The 16,940-nt window shown below is 44.5% G+C and overlaps 1 protein-coding gene across 1 annotated transcript in view; it reads left to right on the top strand.

The window, feature by feature from the left end:
- The window catches only part of EXOC4 (exocyst complex component 4), a 533,911-nt gene that overhangs the window by 132,627 nt on the left and 384,344 nt on the right, over window positions 1-16,940 (top strand). Inside the window, exons 8-9 of the mRNA XM_006030683.3 lie at window positions 2,393-2,538; window positions 6,604-6,692. Coding sequence (XP_006030745.1) covers window positions 2,393-2,538; window positions 6,604-6,692 — 235 coding nt within the window. The remainder of the gene's footprint in view (window positions 1-2,392; window positions 2,539-6,603; window positions 6,693-16,940) is intronic.

Raw genomic sequence — 16,940 nt, 5'->3', positions numbered from 1 at the left:
GGGTTTATTGACCCCTGGAGATCCTATGGATTCTTATTTGAAATCGCTGGGTTTATCTTATGAATCCTGCAAGTGTTGACTTACCCACCAGTGCTAATGCGTGCCTTATCACCCTGGTTACAGGTATAACTCGTTCACTTTCTAAATTCACGTTAGTGTAACAGTGATGTAGCCATGATGGTCCAGAAATCGTTGGGAGGAAGGTTAAAGAAACTCGTCAGTGCGTGACCTGATGAAGAACATCTTGCATTCGAAAGCTTGTCTGACTTCATCCCAACTGCATAGTTGGTCCAATAAAAGGAATCCTTGCCTCTTGCATCAATTTACATTGCAAGACCAAACCTTTTCCTCCGTTAAGTAAATCACAAAGTTATATATAACACCCTTTTTCTTACTGCCATTGGGTGCGGTGATATCATCAGCACGAAACAGCACTCTTTGTGGAGCGAGTAAAATTGCTAAGTGATTTCCTCCCCTCCCCTCACCCTTTCCTGTTCTGGAAAAGTTTTTTTAAAATGGTATTTTTATGGTGATTTTGGAGGTTAATTCAAGTAAGCAAGGCAAAGAGCCAGCTAGAGAATACAGAGCACGACTGCTAAATTACTGTTAGAAAAATTAGTGCAGTGATTGTTTTTATACTGCAACAATAATGTATGTATTTAAAAGCTTTCTCTCAGGTGAAGTTTTAATTGAGCGATGTTAGGAATTTAAATCAAGTTATCTTTATTTAATTATGCTGTGTCTTTTTAGAGCAATGCTCGATTTGTTTCCGATTAGTGGCATGGTATCATTTGCCTAGATATTATTTCTTTGTAATTTGTTTAAATACAGGCAGCGCACTAGTCGTGTATTCTTCTCCATTAAACTCCACACTCTTTGGTTGGATATAGTGTGTTCAAAATAGTGTGAAATGCATTACCAGTGGCCTGAAATGCCTAAAGTTTTCTGAATGCATGCACCCAAGTTTCTGTACGTAATGAGAAAAGCAAGCTGTATTGGAGGTGTGAAGAAAGAGGAGGGGGAAGCAAAGGATGAATGAGCAGGGATTTATTCCCGTTCCTAATTGTTAACTGCCGACCCAGTCCGTATTACCTGATAACTCCGTCTGCTCCCTGCTTCGTTCAGTGAAGGGAACGGGGATTTTTGCAATGCAGTTTTTCCTTTAGACCGACTTGTAGTGAAGTGGGCTGGAGGAGGTGTTGACTAGGAGAAGAGAATTCACTCTGACACCTGATTTTTTTATTTTTTTTATTTCGTTTTTTAGACAAAGCAAAAATCCGATTTTTACTGGTTAAAAGAAGGGCATTTGGTCTGGCAGTCATTTAGAGGTGATTTATGAAATCTTGGCAAGCAATTTTATTTTACAGCATAGGACCCTCTGCATGCAACACATTCATTTTGACTGGACCGGGAATACACCAACTGCTTTCGTCTCAATTCTTAATTTTACACAGGATCATAGTGCGTGCAGGTAGAAATCATTAGTTGGATTTCAGATTTGTGTTCTGAGTAACACTTTCCACTTCATCTCAGCTCTTTCTTGCTGACATGTTTCAACCTGGGGCTTAGGTGCAGAGTGATTTGACTTAGTGAATATTTGACCAGGTAGCTCAGACTTAAATAGCAAGATGTGGCAGATCCCTTTTCTCTTGGGGATCTCCGGGCTCTACCAGGTTACAGAGAGTAATCTCTCAGGAGGCCGGAGCTAAACCTGTTGCATTCAGGAAGCCTCATGGATGTTCTCTCCCGCCTGGACCAGTCTAGCCTTTCCTGTCATTTGAGGAGGAGTCAAATCCTCAGTCACCCATCAGTTGCACATCTCCATCAGGTGCAAATTCCACTCTTAAAGTCGTGAGGTTGGGTGGCAAAGGCACGGTCATCAGTGTAAACCGATTTTCATTGAGCCGGTCGCAGGCAGGTCATCAATGTACAGCTAGAAAAGGAGAGGCGCCAGTACCGATCCCTGACGGAGGCCATTGGTCTGATGTCTTCAAGTGCTAATCCACTGGGATTAGCAAGGTGGGAAGCCCTTACGTTCTTAAGCGCTGTGACGATGCACACAACCCTGGTAGTAATAATACATCTGTAAGTATTAGCTGCCAGGCTATGGTTGAATTTGAAATGTTGCTGTTAGTGGAATTGAACCTGCCTTGGCAGCTGTGGGGAATTGTAGCAATATTTCTTCATGGCAGAAAGTCAGTAGATCTTGGTTCCTAAGTGCCTCCCCGTTTTGAAAATGGGACTCAAGTCATTTATGCACTTTTGCCAATTTTACTACATGTCGTATTTTCTTCGGACCAGCAGCATGCTTTTAAGCCACTCAGGATTTGCAAGCAAGATCTTCATTGCTGGTCTGTTTCTAATACTGTTTCCGTTTCCTCTCTGCTCCCAGATGCTGCTGACTGAATATTTGGATATGAAGAACACTCGGACTGCCTCGGAGCCATCCGCTCAGCTCAGCTATGCCAGCTCGGGGAGAGAGTTTGCATCATTCTTTGCAAAGAAGAAACCTCAAAGGCCGAAAAACCCTCTGTTCAAGTAAGTTCTGTCCTGTTGGCGGAGCCACACCTGAGATTTGTCTAGAGCCTTGGGCAGCGTGCACTGCCAATACCAATTTCAGACACGTATAGGAGGGTATGTCAGGCTTCAGACAGACATGAACTGCCGTAGCTGGAACTCGTCTGAGCTCTCTTCCAGCCCCTAACCTGTACACTGATTCTTTATTGTTTGCTACAGCCGTTTCCAAAGGCTTTGCTCAGGGATCTCATTATATTGGTGTCTGTATGAAACCATAGTGGGCACCTGCACACATGACGGACCACTGCACTGGCATGTGCTAATTAGCACACGTTGGAGCAGACTTGATTAACTGAGTCTGCTCAAGTCTGCTGGAGCATGCTAATTAGTGCGCATGTATCACACAGAGTCCTTGCGTTTCAGAATGGCAGCAGGGGTGCTTTAACTGAAGCCTGTCGAACGAGCTTTAGTTAAAGCGCCCCTGCTGCCATTTTGAAGCTCAGGGTGCTTCATACATGTGACACTGCAGGTGTTTTAATTAGAGCAACTCTGAGACTTGGTGGCCCTCCCAACCCTGGAACGTGTATGCACTCCCGGGGAGACCCCAGACCTGCCCGGATGAGCTTATAGTCTAAGTTGAGACAGATGCACATTAGGGAGAACGTACAGGAAAGGGGTGGAGAGGGACAGGGAGAACAAGATAAATAACAGTCTCAGTTTCATGCAGACGGAGACTGTTAATCTCTTTTTTTAAGTTTTGGAGAACTATTTTAATTGAAAGTGTAGAGAAGAGCTGAGTGGCTCAGAGAAGAATGTAAGCGCAGGCGTGGGAAGGTGCAGGGAGCTGGGAGGAGGAGTGATTTCACTTGCAGTGAGGTTCGTGAGGACCAAGGAGAGAGGCTGGTAGGTTGAGAAGGCTGGTCCTGTTGTTAAAGTGCTCAGGGAAGCTATGCTGAGTTTCCTGCCCGTCTGCTGATTCGCTAACCTAAACCTTGTGGTGCGGGTAGTAATATTATCTCTATAGACAGTAACTCTAACTTTTTATGATGATTGAATTACGCTTCACAGTGAAGTATCACTGTCATTGGAGCTTTTGGGTGTTACTGTAATATGCTGAAAAAAGTTTTGCATTTGAAAGCTTGCCTAACTCTATCCCAACTATGCAGTTAGTCCAGTAAAAGAAATCCTTGCCTCATTGTAATGCAAGTAAGAAAATTAATGAGGGGAGAAGGAAGGTATTAAGAGCCAGAGTTAACAAATCCAGCAAATATAAGGCTGAGGAAGCTGAAAACCTATGGAAGTGAGAGCATAGACTGTTACTCCTTTGGCCTTGCCAGAGCCGGAGGGTCGGGTTCTCCAAAGCCCAGGGGCCACCTTCACAGACAAGCACCCTGGTTTCCCTTGGCTGTGGCTGGCTCGGCACTGGAAGTAGGGGGACTACAGAAATGCGAGTGGCTTGCATTCATTCTGGTGGCGTGAACCCTTGGGGACAGACCTGCTTTTTGTTACTGCTTCTTCGCCTTGCTGGAGTCGCTGTTTTTATTGAGCAGGGGATGGCAAGTGCACTGGCTTCTGCATAACTCGCTTGGAAATGACTTACAGCTGAAGTTGGCTCCCTGCTTTCTTTTAACTATTAAGAATCAGCTAGCGGTAGCTGCTCTCCTGTTTCTGAGACCACTAGTGCAGATACTTTTTCTTTGCTAGTAGTGCCTCAGAGGTCCATTTGCCAGGCCCAGGGTGCACATAATCGCACCTCGACATACACAGCGAAATGATGATCCCTGGCACATTGCCGGCTAGCCAGAGGGTTCACCTGACATCAGGCTGACTCCGGTGGGCTGCTGATGGTCCTCATTGCCACCGTTTTGCCTCCCCCAAATCCTTCCTACCCCCACAACTCCATACTCCAGGAGGTTGTCCAGCTCCTCTCTGGATGGATGCTCTTCCTAAAACAGCTTGGAGGTGACATGCTTTGGAGCAACATGAGGCTGTTCAGCCTTCCTCCATGGCTTATCACACTAATCCTGCAGCGTTCTCTGCTTCTCTTGGTTGGAGGAAAATATTGTTTCGCACACGGTGCCTGAAGCCTGCGCACACTCATTTCTGTCAGCTAAGAATGAAGTTAGGTATAATTGGTTAAAGTGAAGGTGCCTAACCTAATAAGAACAGCACACCTCCTAGCACTCCTACCCTTGTCACTAAGTCACTGCTAGCACCTTGGTGACAGCAGTGCTTATTGGGATCTCTCATTTGGTTATCTGCCTCCTGTCAGCTGTCACTATATCTATGGAAATCTCTGCGTTGAAATGGAATTTCTTAGTCCGTCAAGGGATGTACATATTTGATAAAGTGTTATTCCTCTCGTCTTTTCCATCTTTAGTGGGGGGGTTTTCTCTCTCCAGACTGCAAGGCTCTCTTTCTTGCATTTTCATCACCTGTTTCCAATTTAGAGAAGCCATCCGCTTGTCATAAGAATATCTGCTTTTAGATTCCTCACTTTGGAAATCAGTTGAACAGAAGATGAAGCCTCACTCTCAGACTGATAGAGATGTTTGATATGTAAGAGGTTGGGATCTCTTCCCGGAAGCTAATCTTGTAGCTGCTGGATAGCATGTCTCAGAAGACGAGCACGGTCTTGCAGTGCAACAGGACGAGTCAGGACTTCACGCTCTTTTCTCTGCTTTGAGACCGACTTCCTGGCACGTGGACAATCTGTGTAATTGTTCTGTGCCTCACTTTCCCCATCTGTGAAGTGGGCCTAGGACTCGTAAGTTTGTAACATAGCATAGCTAATTTAATGGATTTCGAGCTCCTCACGTAAAAGGCCCTCCATATATAGCAATTACTATTGTAGTAGCTCCCAGTGGAGAGCAGACGCATGCCACGTGTTACATGGCCTCCTGTGAAAGAAAGCCAGAACAGGATAAGATGTACAAGCAGCACAATGATAAATACACATTTCACAAGCATTGGAGCATTGAACCTATTAGCTGAAACGTTTTGTTTTATTTCTATTTAACCAAACTGTTTTGAGACTCAACCACAAATAATTGATAGAATAAAAGAGGTGTAGGAGGTGGGAAGGTGTCCCCGAGTAAGAGATGGGAGTGAGGACCTGGAACCTAGTAGAAGGACCAAGAAAAAGGAGAGGGAGGAAATGAGGAGCCCTGTGAGATGAGGCAGATGGTTGTGATTTGGAAACCTGACAACCAGTGCTAATACTGGAAGTGAGAGGGGAAAAATGCAATGTCTGGGTTTCAGAGCTGTGAAGAAGAGGGTGAGGAGAGTCTCTGAAGCCTTCCTACTTAGCTGCTCTTGCTCCCTAGAGAGGAGGTGTCCAAGGTTTAGCATCTTGGGTTTAGCTCCTTGCTCTGATTGGGAAACTGGAAGACTGCTGCTTTCTACCTTTTCCCCAACTGCTACTGCTGACAGCATTGGGGGGGGGAGATCCTCAGCAGTGTGGATCCTTCCACAGACCATTCCCAATGGGTCCATCTTGCCTGCTGCTAGAGCAAGAAAATCCAGACCTGCATATTGTGCTCCTCCCAGTTTTCCAGAGAAGTGTTGTTGGCATTCACTCAGTGTCTTCAGCATTTCTTTGTTAACATCTGAGACGTTGTCCGTGCAGGGCTGGGGTTGTGTGGGTTCCACTAGTTTGCTGGTTCATTTCTGCTTCAAATGCACCTCGCTTCTTAGTGATATTTTAACGGTAACTTTTTTACCTGGTCGAATGGAACAGCTTGACCTTTGTGGCAGTTTCCGCTGCTGACTTGCCAGCCTGGTTCGGCTGGCCAGGGGAGCGATGATGCGGTAGAAAGGATGGGAAAGAGAAAGCACAAGAATTGGCAACCATCCTAGCTTTGCTGCTGAAAGCCGACGCTGTGTTTTTGCCAGCAGAGGTTATATTCCTTGGGGAAGGCTAGAGTAGACTGTGTTGGCAAAAACACAGCGTTGACAGCAGCATTCTCTATCGTGCGCTCTGGTGTAGTACGGTGTACCAGCAGAGTCCTCGTACTATAGCTCTCACCTGAGTCTGCAGAAAAGAAGATGTGTATTAGTGGACTGACTCGATTCTTTTTATTGCAGGTTTGAGTCGTCCTCCCATGCTATTAGCATGAGCGCCTACTTGCGCGAGCAGAGACGGGAGCTCTACAGCAGGAGCGGAGAACTTCAAGGTGGGCAGCTGGATCGCTCATTCGCTTGGTTGATTCCTTTTGCCAAGAATCTACAGGCCTTGCCTACGCTGGCCTCAGAAATTGGTAGCATCTGTTGAGCTAACCATGTGTAGGGCCGTAGTTCAGGACTCTGCAAACCTGGTCAGCTCGTAATCTTTTATTCACTCGAAGTAGGTGGGGAAAACTTGTGCATTTCTATCCCCCCACCTCATAGTATATGCTAAAGGTCTGAGTTCGAAAAGGACACTATTCAAACAATAATTGAAATGGAGAAGAATCTTAATATAAATAACACATTTGACAGCTTGATGTTTGTTTCCTTACCTGAAATTCATTTTCATACAGTTTGTGGTAAATGTTATGTTAGATTATTCCCATGGACTGAAGCTTAGGACCTTTTTGTGTCTGAAAGCCTGAGTCTGCTTTGAGCTAAAGAACCAGCTGTGTTGGCAATGAGGAGCACACACTACTTTACATGGCTCAGCTGCTAGAAGGAGGAAGGTTTCTGTCGCCCTGTTAAATGTGCACGCTTTTTTTAAACGACGGATTTGGAGAGCTGCGATATTCTTATTGGCTTGTGTTGTTTGCGCAAAATGGTTTGTGCATACTGTTGTACAAATAGGTATAGAGGTGTCTCTCCAACGAACACGGCACAACTGCAAGCTTCTTCCCATCAGCCGTATCCTACAAGGGAGATCTTGTTTTGCAAGAATCAGAATGGGTGAGATATTAGAGAAGATCTTCACAAAAATATCTACAAAAATCCAAGTTGGTTTGGCTCTGTATAACTGATCCAGTTTCTTATACTGCATTTGTCATCATGTAATGAGTGCGATATGAAACCTCTGTTTAAAGCCATTGCTGCCCAAACGTTATGGGCAGAGACCGAGTTTTAGCCTGGAATGCGGTTGGTTCCGTATAAACCCATAAGAGAGATATTTGATATTGGTAGTTGTCCCTCATCGTGATTTGGTAGCTCATCAGAAAAAGGGAGAGGTGAAGATACTCTTTTTGAGGTGCCTTATCACAGTCAAGGCACACTTAGGAGGAATCCAGCCAAACAGCCCTTCACCTTGCAGGCTAAAGTTGTGAGTGGTAGAAATATGTCACGTGCACTTGCTTATGGTGACAGACATGATGACGTCTCTGTGTGCAAATGGCTGTATGAAATCCCATTAGAGAACAGGATGAGTAAAACACTCCCGTACTAAGCGGAGGTGATCAGATACCATGCAGAAGGGAACTGCAAAAGTGTTTTCCTGTTGCAATTACACAGTTCTGCTCTCAAATTTAGCAAAATCCTTGCCTTTCTAATGTAACATTTTCCATTCTTAATTCAGTTGAGTTGTCCAGTGCAGTACAACAGTCTTCAAAGTACTACGTAGCATGTCCCTTGCCTTTCATTTACCAATACAAACAGCTGCATCCCACTGTTGAGATGGAGTAACAAGTCCCATCTCTAGGAACCCAGGAGCTCCTGAGAGAAGTTACCACCTTCCAGCAGGCAAGAGCCCTCCACCCACGACAGTCTTCCAGGGGTCTAGGTCTAGCGAGTGTTATTCCAACTCCTGTCTTCAAGGAGAATCAGTCTGTTGCTTCACGAATAGGCTGATTTTCAATTAATCTTATATGGACTAAAAACACATTAGAAAACAGGAGTATTAACCTATCCCACCTGCTTGTCTTTGGACCCAGGTGCTGGGATGAATCATGGAAGTGTTGGGGTTTTTTCATGACGCAATTATGCCAATATTACTGTGAGAGCTATTTTTGCATGGAGCTGTTCCTTTATGGCATGCACTTTTCCAACCTGAAAGCTTGCTAAGAACTTTTTTCCAATTACTCTAATAAAAAAAATCTCACATCTACTCAGAACCTTGCCTGCCGATGTCCTTGGACCAACACGGCTACAATCAAAAACCCAGCTTTTCCAACCTGCATGAGAAATGTTGCTCTGAATAGCTAACTACTTTAAGTCCTTATCCTGTAAGGAGTCCTCGAAGGAGGACAAGCTTGGGGACAACACTTTTAAGAGAAATGTGGGGAGGAGGATTTCTGAAAGGAAGTGTGTTCTAGGGAAACATCAGTAGGGCAGAAGAGGGCATTTGATAGATAATCATGGAGACTGCCCTAAGTATAGTGCTAGAGAAGATGGGAAGGAGAAAGCACAAGGATTGACCTAAGATGGGGGTGGAAGTGTGTGGGCCTTATAGATCCATAACTAAATCTATGCTTGGGTTCAACATTCCCAAATGTGACTGGGGATGAGTATTAAGACCTTGAATATGATGCAAGAGGACATGAGAAGTTTGAATGGAGGGGCTCAGGAAGGATGGAGACAGGCGAATTTTGCAAGAAACATTTGCTATTTAGTCACAGAGAAAAGTTTTCCCTCTTAACTCTTTATGATAAAAATGTTAAAGCCTCTCTCTTTCCATTATAAACTGCTGTTCGCTTTCAACTAGTCCATTTATCTACTTGAGCCCTGGGCCACAGCAAGATCTGCATTTCAATTTTAACTTTTTAAAAATAATTGAATTGTTCAGTCAGGTTGGGGCAAGGCTGGCATGTGGCCATCTTTCCTCTGAAGACCACACTCCTGCAAGTTGCTCTTCTCGATAGTCTTATCCACAGACTGTGGCCTTAGGGAGGAAAGGTGCAATGTTGAGGTAGGAGCAGAAATCTGCCAAAAGTATCTTCAAAGTATCAGTCTCTGTACAACACCCCCTAGATATTCAATTCATGGCAAATTCTTGAAATGGGAATTTAATTTAAATTGCCTTATAATGCACAAGGAGAAGGATGACACCTTGTCTTTAACCTTTTCCCTGTGGCCTGAAATATATGATCACCCACTGTTGTCAGAGCCTCTGTTGCACATGCGTTAGGGTTGGAAGCATGCATGTTTTAAGGTTTGATCCTTTTGAAATCAATCAGTGGTAGACGAACCAGGCCCTGGATTTCTTTGCTTTTGTTTAAGCCGTGTCAAGTTATTTGGAAGAATTCTGTCATTTTAAAACACCCTGAAGTTTAGAAAATAGATTTCCTGCCTTTGAGCTTGTACAGCCTGGTGGCAAGGGTGTGATCGTGTTGGATATTGTTTTTGCATATGTTCTACAACTAAACTAATCATTTATGTTCATTAAAATTCCCATAATGCTTTTCTTTTTTTCTTCTCTTTGCAAGAGTGGGCTTGTTATCCTAGTTTCTTGGTCAGATTCCAGTTGTGAAAATTACATTTAAGAACTGCTCACACTTTTTCCTTTGGATAGCGTTCCTTTTATCAGCCTTAAATCGATTGCATCTTGCTGTGCATTGTCAAAGCTGTCGCAGTCCATTTCAGGGGCGCCTGCTCGGTAGTTGCGGTGCATGAACATTATGTCCCCAGTCTGTTTCATTTCGTAGCCTTCATAGACATCAGGGCTGGGAGGGACCTCGTGAGATCATCGGGTCCAGCCCCCTGCCCGAGGGGCAGGAAGTCAGCTGAGATCAGATGATCCCAGCTAGATAAGCATCCAGGCGTTTCTTAAGGATATCCAGAGTAGCTGCTTGCACCACTTTTGGGGGAATTCTGTTCCAGACTCTGGAGACTCAGACGGTAAAGAAGTTTTTCCTTATGTCCAGTCTAAAACGGTCTTCCAGCAGTTTGCAGCCGTTAGACCTTGTCGAAGAGTCCCATGCCTCTCAGCCTCTTCTCATAAGGCCTGCTCTCTTGACCTCTAATCACATGCATGGCTCTCCTCTGGACTCTCTCAAGCTTCTCCACATCCTTTCTAAAGTGTGGAGCCCAGAATCAGACGCAGTACTCCAGCTGCGGTCTCACCAAGGCAGGGTAAAGCGGGAGGATGACTTCTAGGGTCTTGCTTGAGATGGATCGGTAGATGCAAGCCAGAGTTTTATTTGCTTTTCCGGCTGCGGCATCACAGCATCACATTTTGTTTACACGGTGCTTTGGAAATGGAGTTTCTAGGGATAAAAATGTTCTTAGGCCAGTCCGGTAGGGGAGAGAGCGTCTTTTCAGTTGCTTTGAAATCCTGGCTCTTATTGTACTGGGTGAGTTTAGGATGTGGAAGATGCAGGGTTTTTGGTTGTAGCCATGTTGGTCTACGGACATAGACAGGCAAGGTTCTTTGGGCAGATGTGATCTTTAATTAAACCAACTGAGTAGTTAGAGCGAAGTTCTTTGCAAGCTTTTGGGCAGTTGTTCCCTTCTTTAGGCCTTTACCAGGATGTGGAAGGATGTTGCATTTTTCCTTGTATTCCTTTTTTTTAATTTTTACTTGATCCCCATCCTAGAAAAAAATCATGACACATCTACTCGTTTTTACAGTAATGCCTAAAACGGCAGTTTTCAACGTGTGGTCCGCAGCTCCCTGGGGGTCTGCAGGCTACATCTAAGGGGTCCATGAAAAATGATCACGATCAGTCAAAAGTATATGACTACACACACTTACAATTCAAAGGGTCCACACCTCCATTTGTAATTTTAAAGGTCCACAGATGAAAAAAAGGCTGAAAACCACTGGCCTAAAACCCCAACCCAGATCTGGAGTCCTTGGTGCGGTAAATGCACGTAGTCCACAAATTCTTGCTCTTGGTATTCATGTGGCTCCTAGCACAGCTATACAGTGTGGAAGGTACATGGCTGCATTTTGTATGTGTTTTATGCCAGGATTGAAGGGAAGCAGCAAAGAGGAGCAGGATTTTGGAGACAACTTGAAGTTACTAAAAAAAAAAAAAAAAAAAATCAGGAAAAAGAGAGCGCCAAAAATTAAAGCACAGTTGGTTACTTCTTTGTTGCCTTCTCTTAAGCAAGTCGTGTAACGGGAGCTAATTATCTTGCATACCAGTGGGTCATTCCTGTGTGTGCAGGATTCAGAGCACCTGAAGTCGGAAATTACTCTGGGCATAAAACATCTTGCCAGCAGACGCCTAGCACAGTGATGCTTGGTTGCTGATAATTTCTAGCCCGGCATCATTTTGTCAAAGATGCTGTTGGTTATGGGCTGTTTTTAAATATATCTGATTTCCTCTCGGCAAGGGGGACCTGAAAGGAGTTTGTGTAGTTATATGGCTTATTCAGAAGAACTGTGGCCTCAGTTCAGTTTATCAGGAGAACTTGTAAAGAAATTTTATGTGCTGTGAAAATGTGAAGAGCCTTGAGGGTACTGGTCAGCATGGAAAATGGCATCCAGCCTCCCTGTTATCTACGCTAGTGCAGGCCTTAGTGAAGTCGACCTTGATATGAACTAGTAGTGTCAAATATCCGGGCTTGTGTTTTCAAGAGTGAAATGTTAAGAACGTCTGAACAGCTGTGGCTCCCATGGAGGCTAATGGACCCCACAGCTGCTCTTTGATTTTTGATTTTTGGCCCACTGGTTTTTTTCATCAGAGGGAGCCCTAAGCCTTTAAACATTGATTAAACTTCTTCACATCCTTGCAAAGTAGGATTTTATGCTAACATTTTAGCTAGGCAGATGGTTCACAGTAGGGATATCAACACCCTGGCAGAATTAGGGTCAGAGTTTTCAGAGGCCTTGCTCCGAGTCCTTTGTTCAGATCACTAATGCACACTGTTGAGGTTTAAATATATATTAGTGGAAGTGGTATTAAAGGACTGCATTTTTTTTTAGGTGCCTCAGAATTACCCTTTGTCATCATTAGCAATCTGTCACGGTCCAGGATGATTGTTTTCTACAATTGTCTTATCTGTGGGTCTAAAGATGGCTGCTGAGGCCTACCCAGGATTGACAGACTCTGTTGCAAGCCAGGCATGCGTTTCCATACAGGGTGGGTGGCTCTGAGTTCTTGGTTCGCTCTACAACGTGCCACTCCTGTTTTCCCATCTTCTATTGTTGTTGTAAGGTTTCAAAGTACTGAAATCCCTACAGCAGGCTCTTCCTCCATTTGGGGTAGTCCTGGGCCATATGGACTCATTGGATGTTATATTTTTTTCAAGTTGGCCTTGAGGACATCCTTGAAGCGCTCTGCTCTCCTTTTGAGTGTATGCCTCGACTGAGCCGGGAGAGTAAAACTTGATAAATCACGCGCTTGGTTTCGGATCTGATGTCAAGATCTTCGAACGCGTGTTCACTAGCACATTTGAGGCGATGTTGGATTTCTTTGCCAACGTCCGCCTTCTGTGAGATGGCTTCCGAGGTACGGGAAGTACGTAGCATTTTCCAGCATCTCACTGAATCTGAATTACCGGATCTTGGGACTACTCGTTAACAGCTTGTTTGTGGAGGACCTTTGTGTTGTCACTGTTAAGCATCAGTCGCATTTTCTCGTATGTCTCAGTAAAGACATCAGCAGTTGCTTGAAGGTCTGGTTTTGAGTGAGCACACACTACAGCATCATCAGCGTACTGGAGCTCAACGATTGAGGTTGCAGTGGTTTTGATTTTGGCTTGGAGCTGGCTGTGGTTAAAGAGGTTACCGTCCATTCAGTAGCTGAGCTCCACTCTGCCTGGAAGCTTGTTGGATGTCAGATGTAGCATCGCGGTATTGAATATTGACAAGAGTGGTGGAGCAATGATGCAGCCTTGCTTAACTCCAGTCTTAACCTTAAAGGGATCTCTGATAGATCTGTTATTGAGAATGATCACTCGCATACTGTTGCATATGGAGCAAACAAAGAATGGTGACAAATTTCAGTGGGCATCCATACTTTGGAAGGATCCTCCGCAACGCTTTTCAGTCGACAGAGTTGATAGGTTTTTTGTGAGGTTGAAGAAGACCACAATAGATGGGTTTATGTGACTCTCAGCATTTTACCTGCAGCTGGCAATCCCTGAAGATCCTGCCCGTTGTGGCTCTTGATGCCGTAAACCCATACTGAGATTTTGGAAGGAGCTCTTCAGCAAGTGGAAGGAGATGGTTCAGGAGGGTTCTCGCAACAATCTTTCCCGTGGTGGACAGCAAGGCGAAACCCTTTGTAATTTCCAAGTTGGACTTATCTCCTTTCTTGAAACTTGTCACAATCATTGCGTCCCTGAGGTCATCTGTGATTTCCTCTTCCTTCCAGTTCCTTAAGATGAGGGCATGGAGCTGTGAAGTGAGCTCCTCTCCCCCCTGCTTGAAGATTTCAGTGGGGATCCCATTAGCCCCAGGTGCCTCATCATTCTTCATCAGCTTGATGGCCTTCCTCACATTGTCAAGGGTTGGAGGGATTGTGGCTGGGTGTTGTTGGATGGAGCTGAGAACCTTGTCGTCAACAACAGTTTTAATTGAAAAGGTCTTTTAAAATGCACCTTCCAGTGGGCATGCATGGCTCCCCTTTTTCCTTGATCAAGTCTCCTCCATCCTTAAATCTCAAGGGGTTTGTTCCTTGAGTGCTCGGACTGTAGTTGACATTGGCACTGAAAAAACTGCGCGTATCTTGGATGTCACTGAGATGTTGACTCTCCTTTGTCTTGTCTTGCCATCATTTGTTCTTCATATGGTGAGTCCTCCTTTGAACTTCTGCTTTAGCTTGCTGGAGACTCATTTTCTTTTGCTTGGAGTTGATGTCGTTGCGCTTGCAGTTGATCAACTCTTGGATGTCCCGGTCGTTCTCATCAAACCAGTCTTGATGTTTCATGGTAGAGAATCCAGGTGCCTCTTCACAGGCACTGATGACAGTGGACTTGAAGGTAGCCCACGTGCTGCCAACTTTCTCCTATTGTTGTTGACTAGAATTTCCTGTTTTTCATTGACAGTAGCATATTGGCTTCCTTCCAGTTTAAGTTGGAGCATCATGAGATGTTCATTAATTCTGATAGGGAGCTCATTGGTTTGCTTTATGAGTTCATTCTTGATGGCAAAACCAACTCCGCGAAGTCGGCGTTCTCCTTCCTGTTTACCCTTTGAAACGAAGGTATAGCTGCCTCCTTGTTCTTTAAGCCGCCCGTCTCCTGCTCACCGGGTCTCACTTGGTGTAGCAAAGTCAGTGTTGTAGTCTGACTTCCCGAGCTATGATTGTTATGTGTGATATGAAGTACAGAATGATTTTTAGTTTAATTATTCCTTAGGTCGTCAGCCTTTTGGAAATGGAACCATCCTGCCCAAGCATTTGGAAAATACTTAGGTCTGTCTTCCCGTGATAATTGTATAATCCCTGTCATCATATCCAGGGGCCTTACAGCTTGAATGTGTTTGTTCTCCAGATGCACTGGTGAACAGCAAGGGGCAGGGAAGTGCTGTTCCCCTTTTTCTCAGATGGAAAATAGGCTTAGAGATGCTAAATGACTTGCTCAGGGTCATTATCAGTATGGGGTAGAGCAGAGATTTCAGTTTAGGGCCCTAGTCTAGGACTTGGGAGACCTAACTACTGGATAGATATATGTTGCACTAATATAGCAGTGATGCCTAGCATTTGTATTGAACTTGTTGCGTTTTTCATCTGCTTGACAATTAGGCTGCTGCTCTGAGGTGGTGGCATCGCTAGCCTGATTTCACATATCAGGAAATGGGGGTGACAAGATAAAAGGCCTTACCTTTAGTCTCAGTTTGTGTCAAAAGCAGGATTAGAAGCCAAGACTTCAGATCCCCAGACCCGGGCCTGAACCCCTGTAATATATTTGTACGCATGCATGGATGGAGATGGCTTAACAGAAAATTCCTGTGTCTTCTGTAGGAGGTGATGGCTTCTCAGGGTGCGCTTTGTCCTCTGTAGGCCCACCTGTTGCAACAGAAATGCCAAAGTGATGGTTGTATACGGGCTGCGTTCTGCTGCCAGAACTTGTACTGGTAGAGGCAGGTAGGTGTGGGCAGGACCTTAAAGTTTCTCGACTTTCACGTCTCAACCGGAGAGTTCTCAATCATGACATTTTGCAATGTGAATCAAGTAGAGGTACAGGAACTAAAGCAGATCCTTCCAAAATCGGAAAATCCAGGGAGGAAGGGGAGCTGTGGACGGTCCTTGACCGTATACAAGGAGAGCCTGGACTTTGAGATCTCATACGGTAGGGATGAATGTGCCCGGAGGGCACCCAGAGCCTTTTTGGTGGAGTTTTAGAACTAACATTTGATTAAACAAACCTACAAATTTGAGCTTGCGTGGACTGTTCATTCTGGGCTGCGGGTCAATGCAACTAGAACACGCGGGGCGCAAATATTACACAACTCAGCACGGGAAAATGGGCATTGTTGTAGCTGATCAATAGTGCACATGCTTGCTCTGCAGTTGGAAATTCCTTATGGCTGAGTTTTGGAGTAATTAATGAAATCAAAGCTCACTGCTGCTAATTAAGATTTTTCTTTTCTCATCAAGAGCCCGCAAAACAGTGGCAGCAACAGCAGTAGCAGCAGCAAATGGTATCTGCGGCTGACAAGTAGTAAATTAAAATTTGCAGGATGTTAAGGCCAGGTCTGGGGAAAATGCAGTTATGTGTAGGTGCCTTGTTCTATTTGAATTAACCAAAGGGCTGTCTGAGGAGGCCAGCTGTGTTCTCTGATGACAAAAACGAATCTTGACATTCTGTATAATGAAAATTCGGTTCAGCACCTTTTATAGATGTGTATGATAATATGGTGTCAGTCAGAGGCAGCAAGGACAGGGGAAGAAGTAGCATCCTTGTCTTATTAAAAGAGACATCATGACAAGTGGACAATCCCAGTTAAAAATATGCCTTAAAAAGAAAGAAAGAAAAAAAAAAGCAGGAATAAACAGTCCGAGATGTAAAAACTCAGTTGTGTTAAGGAGGAGGGAAAAATTATTGGTCATGATTAATCCTCTGTCAGGTGGCTGCTTTCGTCTCCCCAGGATGCAGAGGATCACGGTTTTGTTTGAGGTTGCGGGAAGGAGAGGGAAGAATCACTTTTTTGTGGTTTGACAGTGTTAATGCAATCATCTAGTTCAGACCTTGTAAGCCCACTTATTATTTCCTCTGCGTGTGTTTTTTCTAGTTTAGCGGATTAGCTGCACTGTCTCTTCAAAGGCTATCCAATCAAGAAGGGGTTATTAAAACCGGGGCGCTTTATGACTGAGAATTAATTAGAGCAGCATTTTCATGCAAAACATCCAATTTTTTGATTAGCAATGGAGCAGGGCTGCAATTAACACTCTAGGAAGCTTAAATTTCCAGCATTTTGATTCTCAGGAAATGAGATTATCAAACCAGGGTCAGGCACTTGACAGCAAAAGGGGGATTATGTGTAAGAAAATAATTTGTTTCTTGATTTTGCTTCGGAGATTGCCATTAAGGCAGCAGCAATTTGGAAGGAGGTGAGGAAGGAGGGGGGGATGAATACGGAGGCAGGAATGGCC

The sequence above is a fragment of the Alligator sinensis genome, unplaced genomic scaffold, assembly GCF_000455745.1.
Source record: "Alligator sinensis unplaced genomic scaffold, ASM45574v1 scaffold64_1, whole genome shotgun sequence".
In the NCBI taxonomy this organism is placed as follows: Eukaryota; Metazoa; Chordata; order Crocodylia; family Alligatoridae; genus Alligator; species Alligator sinensis.
Note: the sequence above shows the minus strand (reverse complement) of the source record. Positions and strands in the feature narration are given on the sequence as shown.